At 43.5% G+C, this 25,189-nt stretch overlaps 1 protein-coding gene across 1 annotated transcript in view; it reads right to left on the bottom strand.

Moving 5' to 3' along the window:
- Positions 1-2,382: 2,382 nt before the first annotated feature.
- The window catches only part of HAAO (3-hydroxyanthranilate 3,4-dioxygenase), a 65,139-nt gene continuing 42,332 nt past the window's right edge, over positions 2,383-25,189 (bottom strand). The window contains exons 5-10 of the mRNA XM_088477525.1: positions 21,287-21,376; positions 17,713-17,756; positions 8,328-8,470; positions 7,363-7,431; positions 5,300-5,382; positions 2,383-2,679 (exon numbers count right to left, since the gene is read on the bottom strand). Of these exons, the coding sequence (XP_088333651.1) occupies positions 2,601-2,679; positions 5,300-5,382; positions 7,363-7,431; positions 8,328-8,470; positions 17,713-17,756; positions 21,287-21,376 (508 nt within the window). The 3' untranslated portion in view covers positions 2,383-2,600. The remainder of the gene's footprint in view (positions 2,680-5,299; positions 5,383-7,362; positions 7,432-8,327; positions 8,471-17,712; positions 17,757-21,286; positions 21,377-25,189) is intronic.

Here is a 25,189-nt window from a genome sequence, read left to right as displayed (position 1 = left end):
TGATATCGTTGGGGAGATCGCATCATGCATTCTCAAGTTATGGACCGCAGACACTTCAAGCAACAAAATGTATTAACTGTTATGATGTTGCAGGGGGCGGAAGGGCAGAGACCCCCAGTTGTTAGAGGCTGGGTGAGTCTATTTGAACCAGCCTGTTAAATGCTCCGTAACAGATGGATCCCCTGTGGGAACCAATAGCATCAGCAACAAACGTCTCTATTGTTTTGTCTAGTCCTGGGGGGTATAAATATGTGTGCTCCAACACTGGGTTTTTAGTCTTCGTGCCGAATGCTGATAGACGAGGGGTTTCTTGCTAATGCCTAACACCTGGTACCGGAAGCGCTGCGTATGTATACTGTACTTGGGTCTGTATAATTCCTTTGCACCTAAATTGTGTCTGGATCAATTGCGTGTAACTGACTGTACTTTTACTTGAATAATACTTGTGCGTTGGAACCACAGATTCCAAGTCTTTATTTACTGTATGACTGCATACGCAAATTAGCGTCATCCTTAGGAGGTATAGGCAGGACATTAGAAGGTATAGCAAGGTGTGTATAGAGGTTCTGATCAAGTATCGTTAATTTGGATTTAGTTCTGATACATCGTCCGGCTTTGGATTTGTATTTGCCAAACCTGCCGTGACTGTGTTTTTTTTTTAAACTTTATGTTTTGTACACATAGACACTTGTGAGTCTCGACACTTTAATTAGCAGAGTATAGCGCAGAATACATCAGTGTACAGCGTGCCCCCTATACACAGTCACTTTTCCAGCACAGCCACTTGTGAGTCTCTGGACACAGCCACTTAATCAGCAGAGTATAGCACAGCATACATTAGCATGCAGTGTGCCCCATTACACAGTCACTTTTCCAGCACAGCCACTTGTGAGTCTCTGGACACAGCCACTTAATCAGCAGAGTATAGCACAGCATACATTAGCATGCAGTGTGCCCCATTACACAGTCACTTTTCCAGCACAGCCACTTGTGAGTCTCTGGACACAGCCACTTAATCAGCAGAGTATAGCACAGCATACATTAGCATGCAGTGTGCCCCCTTACACAGTCACTTTGACAGCACAGCCACTTGTGAGTCCCTGTACACAGCCAGTGAGTATCAGCAGAGCAGTGCGCAGCATTAGGAGCGTGGGAATGAAATGGCGCCGAGTCCCGGTCTCAGCGCCTGATGTAGAGACAAACTCTCACGAGAATCCAACGTCAGATAATATTTTCCATTCTAGCTGAATCTTATACATATATATTTGTGAATGTTAATAACAGTTCTGTTATATAAATCAGCATATATTTTAGGCATAAGTCTAATCATTTGTAGTGGCCAGAGCATGACAAAAGCTGAGAAGTGGGCATGCCCATAGAACCTTTGAATGCGAAGAACTTAACTATCCAACTGCCCGGCCAATCACGACTTTGCGTTGCCAATCAGGGAGGCGGGACAGAGCCTTAAATTGTGACTGTCCTGCTGAAATAGGTACAGTTGGCAGGAACTGTATGTTATAGCATTTACTTGCCCCTTAAGTAGGAAACTTGATAAAAAGTTATGGGCTTATTTGATTTATGGGTTTTTCTCCCTACCAAATTGTTCCTTCACCCTTATTGAAAAAGTATTTTATAAATGGGATTCTCTGCCGTGAATAATAAGGATATTATAGTTACTGAGGATTTCTGGGACCATATAAAGGTTTGGAGGAAATAGGCCAAGCACTTTTGCTCACAGAGGGGGAGATGTATCAAACTTTCTTAAGAGTGGACAAGTGGAGAAGTTACTCATAGCAACCAATCCACTCCTAGCTAGCATTTATTCAGCACATTGTACATTGTATAAAATGATAGGTAGAAGCTGATGGGTTGCTATGGGTAACTTCACCACTTGTCCACTTCTACTCTCTTTAGGAAGCTTGATACATCTATCCAGAGGCATCACTGAGTCTGGTGACACCCGTTGTGTACACTGGATACTCCCCGCACGCCAAAAAGGGGTGTGGTCTAAATAAAGGGGCGTGGCCTCACAAGGGATCTTGATAAGATCACTCCGGGGGCAGCCCAGCATCACCGGAAATGCAGAATTGCCCCCGGAGACTGGGCAGTCTGCACTGTCAGTCCCTCTTCTATGTCAGGAGCCGGGTGCTGCAGGAGAATGTCATGCTGCAGCACTCGGCTCCTGTCACTGCAGAGGAGCCGGCATTTTGGTGTCGCCCCCTTCCGAGGGTGACACATCAGTACGACCCGCACCTACCTCATGACGCCACTGCATCTGCCCTAGAGGTTTATTCCTTAATATAAAGAATTTTCCTAAAGTCACACAGTAAAATCTCACCAAATGCAAACATTGATATCACAGCTCACTGTTTATAAATATATCAATCACAGAGGTTTATACATATCGTGGGATATTGTGTAATACATTAGACAATCACACTTGTGACATTTTTTAAAACTCATCCTACAATTTTCATACATATAAACCCACAGTATTAAGGCAATATATTAACACAGATAAACAAATTAATGCAAGAGTGGTTTTGTGGCCAATGATGAAAATGCAGCTGTTCTCTTCTGAACATACTGTCACTGATTGATTAATTATATCCTTTCCTTTTGGCAGGATCCTGACGAATGCAGAAGGCAATACACCCATCTTCTCTGTGCCAGGAAAACCTGTTTCGAGTGATAAGTAAATATTACTATTTTGTTCATTTTAAAACAGACTGCATCACTGATACTGTAGCTACTTTGTGTGAATAAATCTGCATAGAAAAAGATAACTTATAAAACTGCACATGCAGAGCATTGCATCTATTTGTCTACCGGGCGTCCACATCAGGAACTTAGGGAGGAGTGTGCAAGTGGTGCTATTGTCCAGAGCCCTGTGGGTGGCACCTAGCTGCCCAAACATCTCTTGCATCTAGCTAGCAAGGAGACTGGAATGGCATCTTGCAGGATGATCTGGGCAGGTCACCCTGCAGTGTGTAGAGCTTTTGGGCAGCTCTACAATTCCTCCTGCTGGTGGCCCCAACCCCTTGTGTGACATGAAGTGTTCTGGGGGCCAGGGCCATTCCAGGCACCCTGCTAGCCAGATCCAGGGGCCATGGGGCAGAGCCAGTGCTGCCCACAGGGCCCTGCACACTGTGCAGTGGCACCTCTTGCATACCCATAGTTACGGCCCTACTAGTGGCTAAAGCAGGGAAATCTTGCTGCTGTCTGCAACAGGCAATTACATTTATCCCCAAGTTGCTCTTTTACAAAAGCAGGAGATCAGTACACACATAGGGCTCTATTTATTAACATTATTTTTACTAAAATAAAGTGAAAAAGGATGTATTCACACCCTTTTCACATTAATTTAGTTTCACCTAAAGTTGCTAAAGGGCAATTGGAGTAGAATTCGTAAAATTCTACTCCAACCCCTAATTATCACTTATTTTTAGTAAGTAGATCGCATTTCCCATAACTGTAATGGGAAATGTGATCTGGCCAAAGTTACTAAAAATAAATTGTGAAAAAAATACTGGGTGAGGCCCTGTGACAATAACGCCACCAGGAGGTGGCGTTATCCAGGGTCTACCCCGGTTACCGGACTCCTGCTCCGCTCTAACGGGCAGACCAGAGCCGGAGCCAGCCCCAGTGATCAGCTGTGTGGTCTAAACAGACCACATGCTGATACACAGTAAAAAAAAACAAAATAGTAAAAAAATGTAAAAAACTTACCTGAGTCCAGGGACCAGTGATCGGTGCTCCGGGTGATGTCTCCCCTCCGGTCAGCTGGTCTCCCATCCTGCACTGGGGCCCGGTCGTCACCTGACTGGGTCCCAGTGCAAAATGAGATGTCAGCTGACGGGAGCCACGGAGGACATCATCGGAGCCTGGATCACTGCAGGTAAGTGTAATTAAGGGAGGAGGGTCACAGGGGGGGAGGGGGGTCACGATTGTGGGGGTGGGGCTTAGCAATGGGGGCGGGTCTTAGTGATGGCCGGTCGGCGCATGCGCGGGCACTTGTCACAGTATTTTTTGCGAAAATACCGTGATAAGGCTGCAGAAGGGATTCACAGGGACAGAGCTTTATCGCAAGCTATGTCCTTGCAAGGGATTTTAGTAAATCCCTGTGATATTCCCTAAATTCGCCATTGCGAATTCAGTCGGTAATATCACACTACAATCTGCATTACAAATGCGGATTGTAGTAAATACAGCCCATAGGGCCAAATATAATAGGGTGAGAGTTTAGAAAATGTGAGTGTTTAGTAGTAAGCTCTCACACTTTTTAAACTTGGCCAATGTAATATTGTTTGAGAACAGGGAAACTCCCATGTTTTCAGACTCAAAAAAACTCTCACGATTTAGAATCTCATCCAGATGTTTTCCCATTTTGAAGATAAAACGTGACCAATGTGAGAGCTTACTGCTAAACTGTCACATTTTCTAAACTCTCACCCTATTACATTTGGCCCATTGATCACAAATCAATACAAAGAAAAAAGTAAATTTGAATCTTTGTTTTTGTGACATCCAGCAATACAGTGCCCTACATTTGAAGCATGACACATATAAAATGACACTTCATATCCCCTTTATTCCCATACAACACTCCACTCCATGATGTACAGTATTTCTGCAAAATTGTCTTTTCAAACCCATATATCTTCACTATTGTACCAACAAAGCCTAATATTAATAAAATGTGAAGGAAGGAACCTGCTTCTTCACCTTAGTGTAGACAGTAACCCTGAAACTGCATATTTCTATGTATCATGTATCTGAAATCATCATACTTGCCTACCCTCCCGGTTTTCGTAGGAGGCACGCGATTTTTCAGGCAGCCACCCGCACCTTCGGAAGGGTAGGCACTTCTTCCACATTCTGCCCACTTCCTAGTGAAGTGGGCAGAATGGGGAGAATTTCCGCGTCGATTGTGGGTACCTGTGTAGGGGGCCGGGCATACATTGTATGAGCACATACCTCCCAACATCACCCATTCCAAGAGGCACAAAATGCTGTGTTCCAGGACTTCCCTCTTAATTATGATTGCCGTTACCTGTGTTGAACTAGTTAATTGATAAGAAAGATGTTTCAACACAGGTGATGGCAATCATAAGTTAAGAGGGAAGTCCTGGAACAGAGCATTTTGTCCCTTCTGGATTGGGTTATGTTGGGAGGTAGGTGAACACTGCTGTCTGCTCCTTTTGTTAACTGAAAACAAGAGATATGCACAATATGGAATTATCAATTCAATCATAATATCTTATACATTTTAGTTTTGAATTTAAATTGACACACTTACTGAGACTGTTGTGGGATGAGAAGACTGTCTCCAGTAGTCAAATTCACCTCGTTGTCACCAACAGTCACAAAAGAGGAGCCCTCCTGTAATGTATTTTGTCATATTGTTAAACAAAGTAACTTACGTTATTACTTAGGCCAGTTTACTTCCGAATAAGAGTACATATTCCAGTGAGAATAGAGCAAAGATCATGCTTCGATATTTAATTACAGTACTTGGTATCACCACACAAAGCTGTAGGGAAGACAGCTCCAAATCCAGGAAATGGCAGGATATAGCTGACTCCTCACAACTATTACATTTCAGAATCTTTTAACACTTGTCAGACACCTATCATTATCTCATTGTATATTCATGTAAGGCATTACACAGGGAACACTTAACAGTGCATATATTGTCAGGTCTCCTAGCAGGTGCACAGGTGTAGTCATTACTGGCTCACTCATTTTAAAAGATCCACAGGTGGCGCTACAGTAATTATTTCACTTGTGATACTGAGGACATCTGTAAAACATGCACCGTTAGGGGTCCCTGAGAGCTGGAGTTGGGAAAAACTGGTTCATAGTCTAAAGCAGAGTTTTCCAAACTCATTCCTCAGGGAGCACTAGCAGTGCATGGTATCCATTTTTACTAGTTGGTGCACAGGTGTATTCATTACTGGCTGACACATTTTAAAACATCCACAGGTGGAGCTAATTATTTTACTTGTAATTCTCTGAGGAGACCTGGAAAACATGCACTGTAAGTGCTCACTGGGATTTAGGGGGAGATGTATAAAACTTTCTAAAGAGAACTGGTGGAGAAGTTACCATTCCTCCCAACTGTCCTGCATTCAGCGGGACAGTCCCAATTTTCTGGGACTGTCCAGCTGTACCAAACAAGCAGGATGTAGTATCCCGTGGTAGGAGGGGTGGGGGGGGGGGAGAGTTGGGGCCAGCACAAAGCGCTGCTCTGCTATGTAAGTAGCAGTAGAATAGATGCAGCAGGCTCCGCCCCATTTTCCCCAGGCCCCGTCCCGTATTCCCAGGGATCCGCCCATTTTACATGAAGCTCCACCTTATTTTTGGGCACGCACAAAATGTCCCGCATGATGAGACTTAAAGTTGGGAGGTATGAGTTACCTATATAATAAACCACTCAGGTTCTAGCTATTATTTTGTACAATGTACTTGATAAATGAAGCTCTTGTACATTTTTGAAGGTTTGATTCATCTCACCATCAGAGTGAAGATGTAGGTAATAGAAGTCTCAGAGGCAGTCATTTTAGGTGGGGTAGAATAGGCTATATGAAGTGAGTTTTGAGAAAGAAAATGAAGATTGAAGGTTGGGGTCGACTCTGGTTAGAGCAATAGGCTTTCTATAAGTGGGGAGTAGCACTGAAAAAGTTTGGGTATGATAGGGGGAGCAGAGGAGGTGAGGCCCACACGAGAGGCATAGGGCAACAGTTGTTTGAGGAAGGGAAGTTGGTGAATGGTTTTAGGTGAGAAGGAGAAGAATAAAATGAAGTCTGAACATCATGGGCAGTCAGTGTCATGATTTACAGAATGGGTACGTGGCGAGATAAAATATTTATGTAACACAGGTTGTATAAGAAGACAGATAAATAGAAAGCCACGTATACCCCTTTCACACATACACCCCCTCTTTATCCTGGCTTGGACCCAGGATACTGAGAACGGGTTGAAGCCGGGGTTTCAGTGCTCACCCCCTTTCACACATGGCAGTTGGACCCAGGTTATCCCTGGGTTGCCGCCATTCACACCAGACCCAGGTCTTTAAGTGACCCGGGTCTTCCGTCAGGGACTGGACGCTTGCACCACTGTGCCCGCCAATCTGCACCTTTTAGGAATGACCCGGGTCATCGCGACCTGGGTTATGCCATTCACATTACCAGCGACTAGGGAATAATCCTGACTTTGACCCGTGTAATTTCTGTTTAACATAGCCAAGTCCTGGGTCGATGCACGTGCGCCGGCAAAAACCCCGGTATTTAGGCTATGTGTGAAAGGGGTATAAGTAGGAGGTTGTGGTAGGCTTGTTCTAGATAATATCCTCAAACACACCAGTTGCCAAATCCAGGTATCCGTGTCAGATGTGCTTTTTTCACTTTGTCCTGATCCATAGACTGCTGCCTGAAATGGAAAAAGAGTGTGCATTGTTATTTCATACATATAAGATATGACATACAGAACATGGCGATGGGAAACCACAAAGGGAAAGTTCCATATTCATAGCAATTATTCATTCACTGAAGAGATATTTTTGAACATATTACCTACATGTGTATGAAAAGAACCCTCAGCACATCCATTTTATGCACTATATACAGTTGGAGTTTCCAACTCCTGAATATTATTTTATTATTGACAATCATATGTGTATATGTAAACTGACAAGAAATCAGAATTAGGGGCAGGGATGGCCTGGCCATCTGGCACTTCTGGCAAAACCTAGAAGAGCCGATGGTTCAATAAGCCGGTTTGGCTGCCTAAAGACCTGGCCAAGCAGCGCTGCCTCTTGGTGCTGTGCCCAACTGGCATGCTGAGACGGGAGAATGCCACGAGACAATGCCCACGTAAGGTCATGCCCCTTTTTCCATGTGCGTGAGTCTAAGCCGATTCTTGCCCCCCCCATCCATGATTAAGAGCAATTCAGAATATAATAGGTGCTGATATTACAAAGAGGGACACTTCTGCTCAAACCACCAGAATGGCACGTTATCTGTAGTCTCGTAATGTCACTTAACATGACATATTTTCTTTTACTGCTAAAGAAAGATTTCATGTTTTCTTTTGCTTTCAAGTAATTTAGTAGTGGCAAACAGATTTCTTATAAGATGTTCCTAAAACTTGTAAATTCTAAGCCAAATCACTGCAACATTGGGGACATGTCACAATATATATAAGTGACACTGGACAATTGGAAAGGCTACATTAATGGTAGGTTCTGGTAGTCAGTAAAAAACTCTCATTAAGCCCAGAGGAGGAGGTGAGATCTCCTAAAATGTGCATGCTGCATGCTATTGTACCTGTGTCTCATGAAGATCTTCAAACAAACAAACAATTTTTTTCTGATCTATTTCCAAACGATGTTCATCTAGCCAGTTGTGAAATGAAAATGGTTCCAGGACTTTCTCAGTGTTGAGAGGGAACGGTATTTTCTCTAATTGGTCTTTACAAGACACAAAAAAAACCCAGTTTAATATTAAAATTGATTAACAAAACCACTCAATGTTTTGATACTACTAACCTCCTAAAGTGGATGGGGTTAAAGTACCAACCAATCAGCTCCTGTCACTTTACAGGCAGTGTTTGAAAAATGACAGGAGCTAATTGGATGGTACTTTGTCTCCACCCACTTGATCTCTCTCCAAGGCTCAGTACATAGACCCCAAGTCACCATGAACATTCTGATAAAGGTCTGAGTATAGGGCTGCTTTCAATTATAATTATACTGCAGTGTAACTTCCTGATGGGCAAAAGATTTCTACTCACTCTATAGCTCTCAGCCTGGAGAATAAATGTACCTTACGCCCAGTCCACAGTCACTAAGACATATGGTTACAGGCTAGTGGAATGGAACTGTAAGAGTCCAATGCATAGAAACACACAAACTCTGAGCATCCTGGTTGTTGTCATCTAGACATCTAATGAAAGGGGTACATTTATAAGAAACCACGCAGTATCAATAACCTAGATAAATATACCACTATGGTGCTGCTGGTGGATAATGGTCAGGAATAAAAATCCCAGTAACTGGAGACCAAAGGGTACAAATGAAACATAGGACCTCATTCAGAGTCTCTCGCAAGCGGCCGCTCGCTCGTACGCGGCCGATGTTAACAGACTACGCATGCGTGCACTTTGTTGTGCGCATGTGCGTACGAGTTCTTGCGATCACAAAATCCGTCTCTTGTACGGCTTGCGAGCAGGAAGTGACTCCCGATAGTTGATTGACAGGAAAGGCCGTTTGTGGGTGGTAACAGGGGTAGGTGCTTGTGATCGGGGGAGTGGTTGTGCGAACGCAGGCGTATCAGGCCACCAAAACGCAGTTTAAAGGGCGTGCATAATTTACAAAGTAGCGTCATGGTACACGTCACCTGAATGTATTTCAGCCAGCACTGATCGCAGTGCTTGCGGCAGGCTAAGGCAACCCCATGGGCTGCGAGCAGCTCCGATGGCTCTCGATGGTCCCGATTAATCCTTCATTTCCCGGAGATGACGTCTGTTGCAAGTGGCAAGGGGGTGTCTTTAGACACTTGTGAGCGCACTTTGCCGTAGCTCGCTAAAACATAGTGGGCGTCCTTACGAGACACAGTGCGAGCACTTCATTACAATATCCGGCCTCTTTTTGCCAGTGAGCGATCGCATCTTGCGAGAGACTCTGAATGAGCTCCATAGTCAGGGTCAGGGAGATAACCAATGAGACAAAACCAAATCTCACACAGCCAGGAGGCAGTACATAGCAGGAAGACAGAGGTACATACTGTAGATAGATTCATTCATCAGTGTTTGCAATGAACAGCCAGACTCTTATACCCCCAGAATGCAGGGGAATGGACATATACAGGAATTAGGCTGGATTGAGCATGCTCCAGGCACATTCATATGGTACAAGTTCTCTAAAGGGGTATAAATAAGTGCTGAAATAAACAGCCAACACTATCAGCACTTTTCTCATCCCATTTGCTAGTATTCATGCTGAGCTGGTGAATGCAAGTTAATTGTGAATCTTAGTATGGCAAGGGTATTTACTATGCTTTACAGCACAGGAGAGGGCATACAATCGTAATCTCGACATTCATTTATAATATCGACAATCACAATGTCAAAAACGACAGAATGTTGTCATGACATAATGTCAACATTGTGAATGCCAACGTTAAAATGTCGACAGATTATGCTGCAATTAGGTTTAGGATTTGGTTTAGCATCAGGCATACTCGCCTCTGGAACAGAAATCTGCATGGTTGACATGCTGCCTGTCGACGGTCACAATGTTGGCTTTCTGGCAATGTCAACATTATGTCACTGTTGACATTGTGAGCGTCGACATTTGTCATGTCAATCTCCCATCCATGTTGACATGTTGGGCACTTTAACGGTTAGGATTAGCAATCAGGCATACTCTCCTCTGGAAGGGAAATCTGCATTTTTTACATGCTGCCTGTCGACATTCACAGTGTTGATTTCAACATTATGGCAATGTCGGCATTGTGAATGTCGAAATGTGACATGTTGAACTCCCATCAATGTCGACATTCAGAACAGGTCGACATTCAGAACAGGTCGACAAATTCTACTACGCCCACAGGGAATTATTAGGGGTTTATGAAGCATAGATCCAGGGGGTCACCATTGCAATAAGACATAAATACAGTTGTAAATTGAATAGAACATATTTAGAATGATAAATAAATATGTTTTAATTTTTCCATTTTATACCTGAAGCTAAAATTGTCAGGGATCATCACTGCAACATTTGTGCACCATGTAAATGTAATATATATATATATATATATATAGCAAGTACAAATTTGTAATATTTTGAAGACACATAACAAAACAAAAACAAAACACAGACAGGACTGGCTTAGAAAACATGATTGTGACACATTTTCAGAGCATACTTGCCAACTCTCCCTAATTGTCATGGAGACTCCCTGAAATAGTAACAATCTCCCTGACTCCCTAAAGAGTCTAGCAATCTCCCAATTTTTTAGTTTCCTACAAATCAGTAATTTACATTCCAAAATCAAACCAATCTTAACTGGGAGGCCTTTATGTTCCCTTGAATTTTTTTGTTGGATATGATCTTCAACTAGAGGTTTCCTTTCTAAATTATATCTGTTGCTTAGCAAGGAAACATCCCATATGTGGGACTCCCATGAACTGGCATGGGAAGCGGACTTGGGAATCACCTTAGACCCGAGGAGTGGTCAGAAATCTGGGACAATACCGTTTCTAGCTCCATCTTTGTTAAGATCAAAGAAAATGTATATAAGCTCTTATACCGCTGGCACTATGTGCTTTCCCGTCTGAAAGTCATGTTCCCTGATACCCCGGATAGATGCTGGAGAGGTTGCTCTGAAGAAGTCACCTTTTTTCACATATAGTGGGCTTGCCCAAGGATCTCGCCAATTTGGCAAGAAGTGATCGCCCTTCTCTCTCACCTAATCGGGGTCGCTATTTAATCTGACCCTAAATACTTCCTTCTTCCCTTAAGCCTTCCCACTCTTTCTAGGCACAAAAACAAGCTATTGCAACATATTTCTGCGGCCATGACTTGCCAAATAGCTGCCAAGACCATTACCATCACCTATGCAGGCAGTCTTGGCCCGGATTTGGTATGTCCACAAAATGGAACATATGTCTAGCATAATTAAAAACTCGTCTAAGTCTTTTAATAAAGTCTGGGCCCCTGGCAGACCACTCAGAATGCTTCTTCCCCATTTCACAGTTAACCCCTGATTTGGTCCTGTTATTATTACTCTAACCCTCGGTCCCTCCCAACTGTCTCACTACCTATTCTCTTCTAACCTTTTTTTTTTTTACCTGTTTCTGTCCTTGACTCTTTCTCTCTTCCCTTTTGATTTTGTTTTATTTGTTGTTGTTTTGGTTATGGGGTCTATTCATCATCGATACATGGCCCGGTAACCATGACTATTCATCATCAGGGGTCCCAAATGACCACCTGATATTCAGCAAACTTTCAGTTTTAGAAAAAACCAAATGCGGTGATACGCTTAATCAATCAGGGATCTAGAGTGAATCCACAGCAGCTGACATACAGAGGAGACTGCCACAAATCCTCTCACAAAAGGCACAATGAAAACATAAGTATGTCTGCGCTTGAGATCACTAAGGGGCCTATTCACGATGTTAATTATCAGGGTGCGAACGGACCCCGATAATTAACACCCTAAGTCGCCACGGCCATCGGAGCAATTCAGCATTGCTCTGGCGCGGTGGAAGCTGATGTGAAATCAGCTGCCCCCGCGAGCAGGCTTCACTGCTCCTTTTGGGAGCAGTGAATCTTTTCACTGCTCCTGTCGGAGCAGTGCCGGCGGTGCGCATGCGTGACCTTCTTGTAACGCATGCGCACAAGAGCCCCGACGTCCGGCGGAAGGAGCCGGACAGGGGCGGAGGGATCCGAAAGGATCCCTTCTCGCAAGCCAGACCCTCTTCCCATAGGGTAGAGTGGGCAGCGAAGAACAAGCGGGGGTATTCGTGAACTGAAGATGGTGAATGCCCCAGCAGTCAAGCTCCGAAAATATAATATTTTCGGAGCTTGATTAATTCTGTCCCCATACTAGTGTATGGGGACAGCGGGCCATTCCGAAAACAGAAGGTAAGTAGGAGATATCTGTGATACTAGTGTATGGGGACAGCGGGCCATTCCGAAAACAGAAGGGAAGTAGGAGATATCTGTGATACTAGTGTATGGGGACAGCGGGCCATTCCGAAAACAGAAGGTAAGTAGGAGATATCTGTGATACTAGTGTATGGGGACAGCGAGCCATTCCGAAAACAGAAGGTAAGTAGGAGATATCTGTGATACTAGTGTATGGGGACAGCGGGCCATTCCGAAAACAGCAGGTAAGTAGGAGATATCTGTGATACTAGTGTATGGGGACAGCGGGCCATTCCAAAAACAGAAGGTAAGTAGGAGATATCTGTGATACTAGTGTATGGGGACAGCGGGCCATTCCAAAAACAGAAGGTAAGTAGGAGATATCTGTGATACTAGTGTATGGGGACAGCGGGCCATTCCGCAAACAGAAGATAAGTAGGAGATATCTGTGATACTAGTGTATGGGGACAGCGGGCCATTCCGCAAACAGAAGGTAAGTAGGAGATATCTGTGATACTAGTGTATGGGGACAGCGGGCCATTCCGAAAACAGAAGGTAAGTAGGAGATATCTGTGATACTAGTGTATGGGGACAGCGGGCCATTCCGAAAACAGAAGGTAAGTAGGAGATATCTGTGATACTAGTGTATGGGGACAGCGGGCCATTCCGAAAACAGAAGGTAAGTAGGAGATATCTGTGAAATCTCCTGCTTCACCTTCTTAATGAATGACCCGAACACTTAATTTTAACAATTGCATGTGAAAATGTGCTTTTGTCAAAATTAAGTGATGATGAATAGGCCCCATAAGCATAAAAAGCAATACGTTCACCAAATGTTTAGTAATGTAATACATATAAAAAAGAACTGCAGTTCCTGAATATTAAATGAATAATCAGCAGGTGCAAATATACATCTGTACATAAGAAATGGATATATATCATAGTCCTGAAATTGAGTTTTTAAAAAAGGTCAAAATACATAAGATAGAGTCCTGCTTAGCAGAAAAAAGATGCTTGTGAGCTCTGACTGTAAAAGAATGTCACAATTGGCATGAGCACGGTGATATAAATGCTTTCCTGTTTCCAGAGGAAAAGCCAGCAAAAAAGCGTGTTCATAAGTACAATAGACTCACCGCTCCCCGTCTGCTAAACAGTGGTAATCTGGATAACCCTGGAGCCTTGTATGATATTAAAGTGGTAGTGTGTATGCAGTGTGCCTCTTATGAGAACCAAAATTGTTTCACTGCGTGGGGGAAATACAATGTATCTCCTGTGTTTAGCTGGAGAACACTGGTACAGCACAGTCTCCCTCTGGCAAAAGCACATGCAGCGGTGATGCCGATTACACAGGCTGATCTGCCGCTCACCGTGGATGCAACCCACAGGGGGTCTGGAAATTCCAGCAAGGAGCTGGACACTCCGGTTATCCCTTGGTTGTATGCACTGCCACCAGGGTGTGAGGCAGTGGATGGATAAATCCAAGCTGGAAAAGGTCTCCGTGTAATCGGTTTGAAGTTTCACAGGAACAAATGCAGGTCTCAGAGCTCTCCTTTGCACAGGTGTCAGAGCTAGGATAACCGGAGTGTCCAGGCTCCTTGCTGGAATTTCCAGAACCCCAGTGGGTGTGAGAGCAGGGTGTGGGTTTGAGAGCAGGGTGTGGGTGTGACTGAATGTGAGAGCAGGATGAGGGTATGGGAGCAGGGTGTTGGTGTGAGAGCAGGGTGAGGGTGTGAGAGCAGGGTGAGGGTGTGAGAGCAGACTGAGGGTGTGAGAGCTGGAGTCTGTGTACCTGATCTGTCTCCAACCACTCCTGCTCCTACCCGTCCTTCCTCTGCACCATCACGCGGCGGCTGTAAATAGCTTTTCCGCCTACAGCTGCTGCTCCCTCTCTCCCCGGCTGCTGTCTTCCTTGCACAGCCTCTCCCCACTAACAGGCGGGTGTTGTATTGCGGCTCCTGCTCCAGCCATGCCGCTTACATTTACCCAGACTGAGAGAGAGAAAGGGACTCAGGGGGGATCGGTATGAAATGCCGCCGGACGCATGTGGAAATCCCGATGCCGGAAGACCGGCACCAGTGAAGATCCTGACAGCAGCTAAGATAAGTACTAACTAACCTAACCCCCCCTAACCCTAACCCTCCCTTAGGGGTGCCTAACCCTAACAACCCCCCCTGTAAGTGCCTAAACCTAACCCCCCCTTCCCCGCAGCCTAAACATAAGTCTCCCGGGGGGAGGGCCTAACCCTAATCCCCACCGGGGGTGCCTAACCCCCCTTCCCCTAGCCTAACTCTAACCCTCCCGTGGGGGGTGCCTAACCCTAAGTCCCTCCCCGGGAGCCCCTAACCTAACCCTACCCCCCCACATGGCTGTCCGCGCCCGGCTTACCTTCAATCGGGATGTCAGACGTTGGGCTCCCGTCGTTGGTAAAATGACAAACGTCGGGCTCTCGACACCTGTCTTTAGACCCTTGCCGGGTTTAGACAGTCGGGATGCCGGTCTGTCTAATCCCAGCATCCCGACTGCATACCCCCAGGGGGCAGGCAGCAGCGTTTTGAAAATAGCTCTCCCCGCAAGCCAATCAGAGCTTGCTGTCCGGCAGCCAGGAGCCACAGCTGTGGAGCCACAGCTGTGGCCGCTCCTGATTGGCTGCCGGTCCTCAAACTCCGATCAGCTTGCGGCCGGCTCCAAATTGAAAATATCACCGGCACTTGTCCAATCCGCTGCTACCCAGGCCCCCTTTCTGTCTGGGCCCGGGACTATAGTTCCGGCAGTCCCCCTGATAGCGGCACTGCTCAAGGATCCCTGTGACTCGAGTCCTTCCCCTCAGTGCGCAGGTCACAGCCACGAGCCACCTATGCCGAAGGTCCGGCCCTGCATGTGTAAATGCAGTGAACGGCTGCAGTCAGCTGGTGGCCCCCCAGTGATCAAATTGTGCCGGCCCGTGGGGCAGATGGCACCCGGCCCAGTCTGCCCTAGGAGTACCGTTGGGTTAGTAAGTTAACACAACACTGACTGGATATGTCATATTGTCTGAGTCACAAACTGGTGCATAAATGCTCCTAATAGACGCTCAGAAAGGCATGCTCAAGGTTAAAGTGCACTTGCTATGGCAGATTTTATGGAACTTATTTTAACACAACTAAAATTAATAATGTAGTCTCAATTCACAGGCATTTGTCATATCCTTCTAAATATCCATTACCGTGATTTACTGACCTAATATGATCTCACATCTTAATATTTAAACTAAAAAAATATATTTTCATGCATTAAATCTAAAACTGGAACATATTATACTGTCTCTTATGCACTTAATTGAACACTAAAAGTTATGGAATAATTTTCAAAAGTTATTCAATATATAGTTTTCACAAAGAGAATACATGTAATGAGATTTCATTTCTTTTCAGAGAACCTACTATATACCGATTTGCTAAAGAACCTGGGCGACATCTGCAGTCTTAGAAGCTTGTGGGACTCAGTAAAGTCATATTCAACAATCTGATGAGTTTTACTATGTGTTGCATGTAAGCCCATTTTTGAAATGTAAACTCCACACATTTGTACTACGCACACCCACAAAAATAGCTGCATACAAATGTACGTGTGAAGATCTGCTCGGATCAGACACTCGCACCTGATTATGGCTGAAGAGGCGAAATAGTGAAGGAAAGAACAAACTAACATCGGAGTAGTACAGTGGGGGCGTAATCACGTGATTTTTAACAGATGCAGACTCGCATAAGGACGCACATATGGTTATTACTAGCGGTATCAATTGTGGGTGCCTGAGGGCTGGCACACATACACGATGATGACAATGATGATGGTTAGCACTAGCTAGCCGATTTCTGATTGGCTGCTTACAGTACATATTCACCTCTGAAGCTCATAGGTCCTATCTTCATTGGTTTAAATTTTAAGATTTTGTGGGCGAACTTAAAAATAATTTTTTTGCTACTTTAAATTGTACATGATAAGGAATATTACTGTATGTTGGCTGGATATATATTGAGGGTTTTTCTTTTTAAAACAATTAAACAGATTGTAATAACTTTTCCTGTCTTTATGAGTAGGTAGTGTGTATACAGTAAGTGTACCTGGGTCACGCCTGGTGTAAAACTGGCCCATATACAACTGCTGCACTGCTAGATGCATTTTGCGATATGTATGCCACAGCATATGCTATATACTGTATATGTTATTTGTACATGTAGTTTTTTTAGAGCTTAATTTTTGGAAGCATATATCCCAACTCAGCAACAGTCCCTTAATGTTTATGTGAATTCAGCAACCAAGTACCATCTGCCATGGTTACGGTAAGAGATCAGTTAATCTGCTCCGGTTTGCAGAATATGTTGAACCAACAGTTCTATTTTCAGCCAAAAGATCACAAAACTTTTTTTAACTGGTTCAAATGAAAAGGTCATTTGAAAAAACATTTTAATGGTATATTATCTTTTAAAAAGTGCTTTTGAAAAACTTTTAAATATGCTTTGAAAAAAAAATGCGTTGTTAAAGAGCCACATTTTAAAATACAAATTTCTTCTGAAATTCGAAATTGAATTTAGCACATGTGAAACTTGATTCACTGGCTACAAAGGGGGCGATTCAATTCAGCGTGATTTGAATGGCGCCGGGAAGGAGTCTGACTAAAACCACTCAAGTCGGAGAATAGAAATTATCGCTCCTAAAGTCGCACTATCCGGCATTCTCTGAGTAAAGTACCGGCCGCAAGGCTGTTAGCGCCACGATAAGCCGGAAAACAACATCGCGGCCGGCACTTAAGACGACTTTCTGCTCGCACCTCGGGAGGGTCCGAGAAGAAATCCTGTAGTTGGACTTCACAGTGCAGTGAATTGAATAGCTTTGAGCTCTCCTTCATGGGGCTATTCAACATCGCACTGAATTTAATCGCCCCCAATGAGTCCAACCACTAGAATGTTTTGTAGATGTTTTGTTTTAAGTTTTAAACAGAAATAATCTTAAATAAAACAAGTCATGCATGTTTTGAATTCATTATATCTTATATGTATATGCTATTTAAATTTCACTGTTACCTGGGTCAGGTTTTCCAGTTTTATATTGATTTGAGTTGAAAAATCTATGAAAAAAAATTATAGAAATATGTTTAATATTTTATTGTAGCATTTTTCAATTAGGATGTTGGGCAGTATCACATTCTCACAGTATACATTTATCACTGCTGCAATTCATATGTATGATAGGCTTTGGTCAATGGCCAAAAAATATCTCAGGGTCCCTCCATCTGACACTTCTGGCAAATGCCAGAAGGGCCGATGGCCAGATGGGCCGGTCCGGTGTTAAACCCTGGCCGAGCAGCTCCGCCTCCTGGTGCTATGCTAGCCCAGGATACAGAAAGATGGAGCATGCCGCGAGGCCAGGCCCCCATGATTCGCAACACATCCCCATGAGACGTAATTACACCCATTTTATGGTAAGGCCACACCCACTTTAGTGGGGGCACATGCCTACGGCGAGCGTGCAGGGGGACTGCCAGGGCTGATCAGCAGCCCCAGTCCATCCTTGGTGACACCTGCTGGAAAAATAATGTTCTCCACACCACAGATGTGTCCTTGTACACTATAGCTTCAGTCGCACCAAATATCCCCTCTTGGCGAGCCAGGTTTCAGACGACTCGACCGCGCCGAGTGGCTGTTCGCTCAAAAGGTGCATCTTATTCTCCCAAGTCAAACTACTGGAAGCGACAAAGCCGTATTGCTAGTGTATGCAGACCACTGTGATTTGCTCCGATGCAAATAGCCACAGCGTTCCTCACACCAGGTACCGTTGAGCTTAAACTGCAACTTTGTACGTTTGTAAAACCAATTCCCGTATAGTTAAATTCACAGCCTAGCATACAGGGGCATTTCAAGAGAGGAGGGGGCCCATGTGCAGTCTCCGTCACGAGCCCCCTCCTCTCAGTCCGGCGGCCGGCAGTGCCGCACTGATAGACTTTGGGCACTAGAGTGTGCCGAGAGTCTATAGCGCATGCACAGTTCATTGGGAAAATGGCCATGGCGGCCATTCTCCCTGTACTGCGCATGCGCAAAACAACGTGAAAATGGCCGTGACGCCCATTTTCCAGGCGTTTTCACAGCGCTGACACCGATGCCAATGTTGGACTCCAAAGAGGTAAGTATATTATGGGTGCAAAGGGTACGGTGTGGACCCAGGGACCCGTGTGCACGGCATACCCTGCACCCGTCGTAAATATGACTCTGCTAGCATATCTCGTATACGGTGAGCGGATTTTTGCTGCTTTTGAATACAAGATGCAAAATTGAAAGAAAATATGGTATATTCTTCCTCTCGAAGCATCTCAGTCACATCGGGCATCTTGTGTCGTATGGAATATAGATGCTAGGTGTATGAAGAAGACATAAAACACAGATATCTACAACACATTTTTATAGGACCAGCCGTAGTATTCTAACTTTAATCAATTTCAATTAAATTTCACCTAAGTGGATGAAGCTTGGTAAGTTTACAAATTTATAGAGTAAAACTCAAAGAAAAGAAAATAATGGTAAGAATTTTACAGTACATAACGCTTACAATGATTTATTATCTATGGATATCCTTCAGAAAAGGTAAGGATCAATAAGGGTTGAGGTAACAATATGTTTAAAAAGGGGGCAGACTAGATGAGCCAAGTGGTTCTTATCTGCCGTCAAATTCTATGTTTCTTTGTTTCTATTATTTATTACCAGCTATTTATATAGCGCACATATATTCCACAGCGCTTTACAGAGAATATTTAGCCATTCACATCAGTCCCTGCCCCAGTATATTCCCTACTACATGCACAAACACATACACACTAGGGTTAATTTCTGTTGGAGCCAATTAGCCTGACAGTATATATTTGGCGTGTGGGAGGAAACCGGAGCACCCGGAGGAAACCCACGCAAGGTAGGGCCGTGCTAGGAATCGAACCCACAACCTTAGTGCTGTGAGATAGTAATGCTAACCATTACACCGTCTGTGCTGCCCAATGATGCTCCGATGTGTTTAATTGCATGCTTGGTTTGAGTTATACAGTATATGCAGGGGGGGTAGCAGACATAGAGCGATGAGATGGAAAATTGAGGAGGGCAGCAGTGTTATAGATAGATAGCAGAAGGGCGAGGTGGGAGATGTAAGCCAGAGAGGAGTAGATTACAGTGATCAATGCAAGAGATGATCAGAAGTATGAATAAGAGCTTTAGTAGCTTTCACAGGTGAGGAAGGGACAGATCTTGGAAATTGTATGAATGTGGAAACAGTGGAATTGGGAGAGGGACTGGATGTAGAGGTAAAAGGAAAAGACAAAGAAGAAGAGATGAAAATGGACTTGGGGAACATACTGTAGGAGAGGGAAATATTTTGAACAGAGTGGGAGAGAGGTGGGAGTGAGAAGGAATCTTGGCTGGGGAAAGATGATGACTTCAGTTTTGGAAATACTATACTGAGTATTAAGTAGCATTGTGAAATACAGGAGGAAACAGCTAACAGATAGATGCGCAATAGAGGACCAGAGAGGAGAGACCAGGAAAAAATAAAGTTGGTAATGGAGGCCAAAGGAACTGAGTTCACTAAGGGAAGAGGTGTAGAGAGATAAGAAGGGGGCTAAGTACAGAGACTTGAGGTACCTAATATGCATGCCGTCCCTAACCCCGCCACTAAAGCCCACGCACCCTCCTCCTTCTCTCTCTCTCTATTGACAATACCTCCCTCGCCTCTGATCCCTAAGTCCGGTATCTGGTGCCATCCTTGATTCTGTCCTCTCATTCTCCCTCCACATTCAGGTTTTCTCCCAATCCTACCACTTCCCCCTCCATAATTTTGCTCATCCTGGAAGCAACTAAACCTCTCATTCACACCGGTATCAAATCTCACCCAGATTACTGTAATATAGTCCTGACCGGCCTACCTTTCTCCCACTTCACACCTCACCTATAAGACCCTCCAACACTCACCCCCTCTCTATATCTACAGCCCCATTTCCACACACACGCTTTCTTGTCCGCTTCTATATGCCAATGACTGCTACCTCACCTCCTACATGATCACCTGCCCCCACAATTGTCTGTGGATTTCTGCTGCACTGCTCTGGAATGCACTCCAATGCTCAACCAGACTTTCATCCAGTCTCCAAGCCTTTCATAGCCTTCAAACTCATCTAGTCTCAAGCCTCCACACTCCCCTATTCTGTGCCCCTCTCTCTCTTTGTGTCCACCCAGAAGCCATCTAGAATGTAAGCTCTTGTGAGCAAGGCACTCTCTCTCTGGTGCTCACTATGTAATTATGTAATTTACAGGGTTTTATTATGTAATTTTCAATAAATGTAACTTTAGTAACTTGTCTATAACTGACCTTTTAGGCATCTTTGTACTTTTGTGATGTCAATATTTCCTCTACCCCCCAATATACAGTATGGTGCTATGGAAGCTTTGTGGCACCATACTGTATATTGTGGTTTCCAATTGTGGACAATTTTTATAAAGACTGTGCACAAATTTGACATTATTTATTTAATTTAATCCAGAATAGCAACAGGTAAACTAAACATGCAACACATTAACACAAGTATCACATACTACAAACAATGCATGTAGATGTCAGACTTACTCATTAATTACTGGTCCAAGCTGAATTCCAAGATCTTCACAATAAAACCACCTTTCGAATAAAACTTCGGTAGAATTGTCAATATAATACCTTTTAAAATAAAAGTTTTTTTATAAATAATTGTTTTTTTATGCTGAGTACTGTGTTGATTTTCATCAATCTAACGACTAAAGAAGGTAGGCAACATGGGAAAGAGGTGGTAATAAGACGTACAATACTACAGTCATTTCTTAAGTCAATTATTAAATGAAGATTTAATTTACTATGAACCCAGCTAGTACATGATTAGCATTTAAAATCAAAGACCTTTACATCATTGGGTCATGATGGTAAATACTGTAACAGTGCTATTGTCAGATGTAGCTCCAATGGATATAAAATTCACCATGGCTTGCCAACAAGGGGAAACCTATTTATCACAGATGGCATGGTACATACACTGCAGCAATCCTTATTCTGTTATCGCCATGGGGATGACAGTAACAAAAGGTAATCATTGAAAAAATGCTCTGTTCTTTGAATTATAACAAATAATGTTTCAGCATTCAATGGATGTCAATATTTTTTTCTAGTTGTGATCTTTTTTTATATTTCCATCCTCTAAGGTGAACTGAAGCTAAAGTCAATGGTTTCATTTACTGTATACAGCTTTGAATGGACTAATAGAGGTCAAGCATGCATTCTGTATATTCAGACTCATCCAGCGATGTTGTAAGAGTTAATTTCTGGGGCAATATGGTGGAGGCAGCTTGATAAATAGTGGTGCTGATGCTGGAACGTGGCAATAAGCAACAATGAATAAGAATCAGCTGTATCGCCACATATTAATAAATCGGCCACTATAAATGTATGTGTCCATAAATACTTGTGTAATAGATTTGGCACACTATGGGGCTGCTGCGGTGACGCATGCTGATGCCACCTCTTTAGTGTCTTTTGGCGTACTGTAGTCACATGTGCGACTTTATGCTGATGCTAGTAAAAGCCCTTTCCCTGGTGTACAAGTATGCGTCCGAATGTACAAGGACCGGGACACCCATTTTGTGTATCTTTAGATGCAACCATCCCGCTTGGTGCATCTTTAGACTTAACCTTCGCACGCATACTCGAAACATGCACCAGCCCCATGCTAGGTGCAGAATCTCCATGAGTATGGCCTCCATTGTAAGAGATCAAGCTTCTGAATTCACTAGCAGTTATGTGACACAACCACAATGCTCCCATAACACGCCCATCAGACAGTGCTTCTCAATGAATCTGAATACCACCTCCCACTCACCTAATCACCGCCCAGGAAGGGCCAATACATCTCCAATACAGTTCTGAGACTGTGCATCTCAGTGAGTACTGCAATTCTGTGTGTACAGACTGTTGGACACATGCACTGTGAGACTGGGAGTTTCCAGCTCCCTCTAGTGTGTATTATAATAACAAGGTTTTCTCCGGCACTAGAAGGGTAATTTAAAGGTTATTCTGGGAAATTGTGTCTGTGATACATATGTATATGGTGGAACAGATCTATTATTAACCAAATTGATGAGCTATATAAATGAGACCCCTATTCTCCTTTGGCTGAAGGTATGGGTATTCCTTTGAAGCCATCCATAAGTTCTGTTTTGGCTAGTTCCTCTGCTGTGTATGCCTCCTACTTCTCCTGAGTGTGAGTGCAGAGCTCACTCTCCAGAGGGCAAGCAGAAGGACGAGATGGCACCCGGAGAGGAAGGAGGCATACCTGCCCCCGACTGCACATGTTAGGGACAGACATCAAAGCCCATTATACAAATTTCTCCCTAATTTCTTGTTACTTAATTTTTCGCCAATTCTCCAACTTGTGGGCACCACACAAATATCACGCCTTTCCTGAGAGTCTTCTCTTTTATGTAAGGCTGTGTTTTAATTTACTGTAAGGGCCCAGATTTTGTCAAATTTTAATGAGATGACCCTGTACTAGTGGTTTAGTCCAACTGGTACCGTATGCATGCGGATTTGAGCGTGCCTCCCATTAGAGATTACAGTATTATCATGCTAAGGGGCACAGTGTTGTAGAATAAGGGGGACAGTAGAATAATAAAATAGCGAATCATACAATGATACAGAAGATAGAATACTATAGTTTGTCACTTTGGGTGATTTATATGTGGACACATTTGCAGTAACTAGTGTGTCTTTATTCTAATGCCACAGCAGACAGGCGTCTTATTGAGATAGCTAAAAACAAGGTAGAATACCAATCCTCCGATTGGATACGCGTTATATAAATTCACCACAGATACATCAATACAATCATAAGAATATTTTAATAATTGACAGAGAAAATCTCTAAAAATGCAATTATAAAACAATACAAACTAATTAGTACACATTATCTAAAACATAGTAGTTATTACCATATGAGTACCCAAGCAAGTTGTTAAAGTTGGTTCCACACTTCCACTTATATTTAGGTGCAGGTATATTTGCATAAATAAAGCAATATGTTATCAGGTGCCGTTGTCTGTGTATCAGGTAAGTTAAATATTATGCTCCAAACTCAGATGCAGGAATATTACCCAGGAAGAGTACCTCATATAGGGAATTATGCGCTGGTCCTACTTGTCCATTTGGATCACTAAATTTGAGCTGATGCAGTAGTTCACATATATGTATACTTTAAAAGGAGCATATGTGTGAGTATAGTTATTATGTCCGGACTGCACACACTTTGGTATAGAGCAAGTCCCGAGTACAGCCCCGATGTTAAAGAGATAATTACAAGCAATATCAAGCAGACAGCCGGCCAAGCTGCACATTACTCACGGATCTCCCTGTTGCAGCTGGGTCTATCATCCGGGACGACTCACAGTATTCCCGGCTCACACAATTCTGCAGGCTCCTCATTAATAGACTTGTATGGTCAGTTGGCAATCCCCCAACTCGGAGTGTTGGTATAGGTCACCAGCAATCCACAGCTGCACACTTAAGATTTGAGGGATCAAGGTAAAACCAGGCAGTCCCAATGTAATTATCTTGATGCGTTTCGCCATCAAATTGATGTGACGGTTTCTTCAGAAGGTAATTAAAGTAAGAAACGCTCATTGTCGCTTTTAAAGGCATCCTTAGCCAATAAAAAATTGGGAGTAAATATCCAATTTACTCAGTCCATTACATATAAATCACCTGTGTTGTTCACATTCCGTCTATATTAAATTGTCAGTTAAAAGATACAAACCATAAAAGGTAAAAGGCTTGACTGCAGATTATTCAATCATAATATTTATACCTATAAAAATGTATATATAATCTAAGTAACACCGATGGCATCATTCAGATACACTTAATAAATATTACGATTGAATAATCAGCAGTCAAGCCTTCTTCCTTTTATGGTTTGTATTTTTTAACTGTCTTGAATTTATATAATATAAAATGATATAATTTTTAGCTATCTTTGGTTATCTGAGTAAATTCAGAGTTACTCATTGGGAAGCTGCGTTCATTTCATTATTATATAATTTTGTATTAAATAATTGCAAAAGAAGGCTTGACTTGATTTATTTAAAGCAAGGATGGGGAACCTCAGGCCCAGGGGCCGCATAAGGCCCTCGAAATCATTTGGTCTGGCCCTGCAGCCAGCAGCCAGAATCTATGCAGCAGTGCCCCCTGGACGCTTCACACGGTCACACCACTGCCCTTACAACTCCCCTGAGCATCCTCAGTATACTCTGGGCATTGCTGTAACCACCGGCGATTGTGGCCCTGCCCCCTATGAATAACGTTATATATATCAAAATGGCCCTCAGCAGAAAAAAGGTTCCCCACCCATGATTTAAAGTATAATTCAGAAGTGCCTGGTAAAGGTTACTTTGTTAACTCTTTACATTTTGTTAGGGTCTTATTGAGATGCCCATCGGCCGCGGCAGTGAA

The sequence above is a fragment of the Taudactylus pleione genome, unplaced genomic scaffold (assembly GCF_031769625.1).
Source record: "Taudactylus pleione unplaced genomic scaffold, aTauple2 ptg000201l, whole genome shotgun sequence".
NCBI lineage: Eukaryota > Metazoa > Chordata > Amphibia > Anura > Myobatrachidae > Taudactylus > Taudactylus pleione.
The sequence above is the reverse complement of the archived record's forward strand: the minus strand, read 5'-3'. Positions and strand labels throughout refer to the sequence as shown.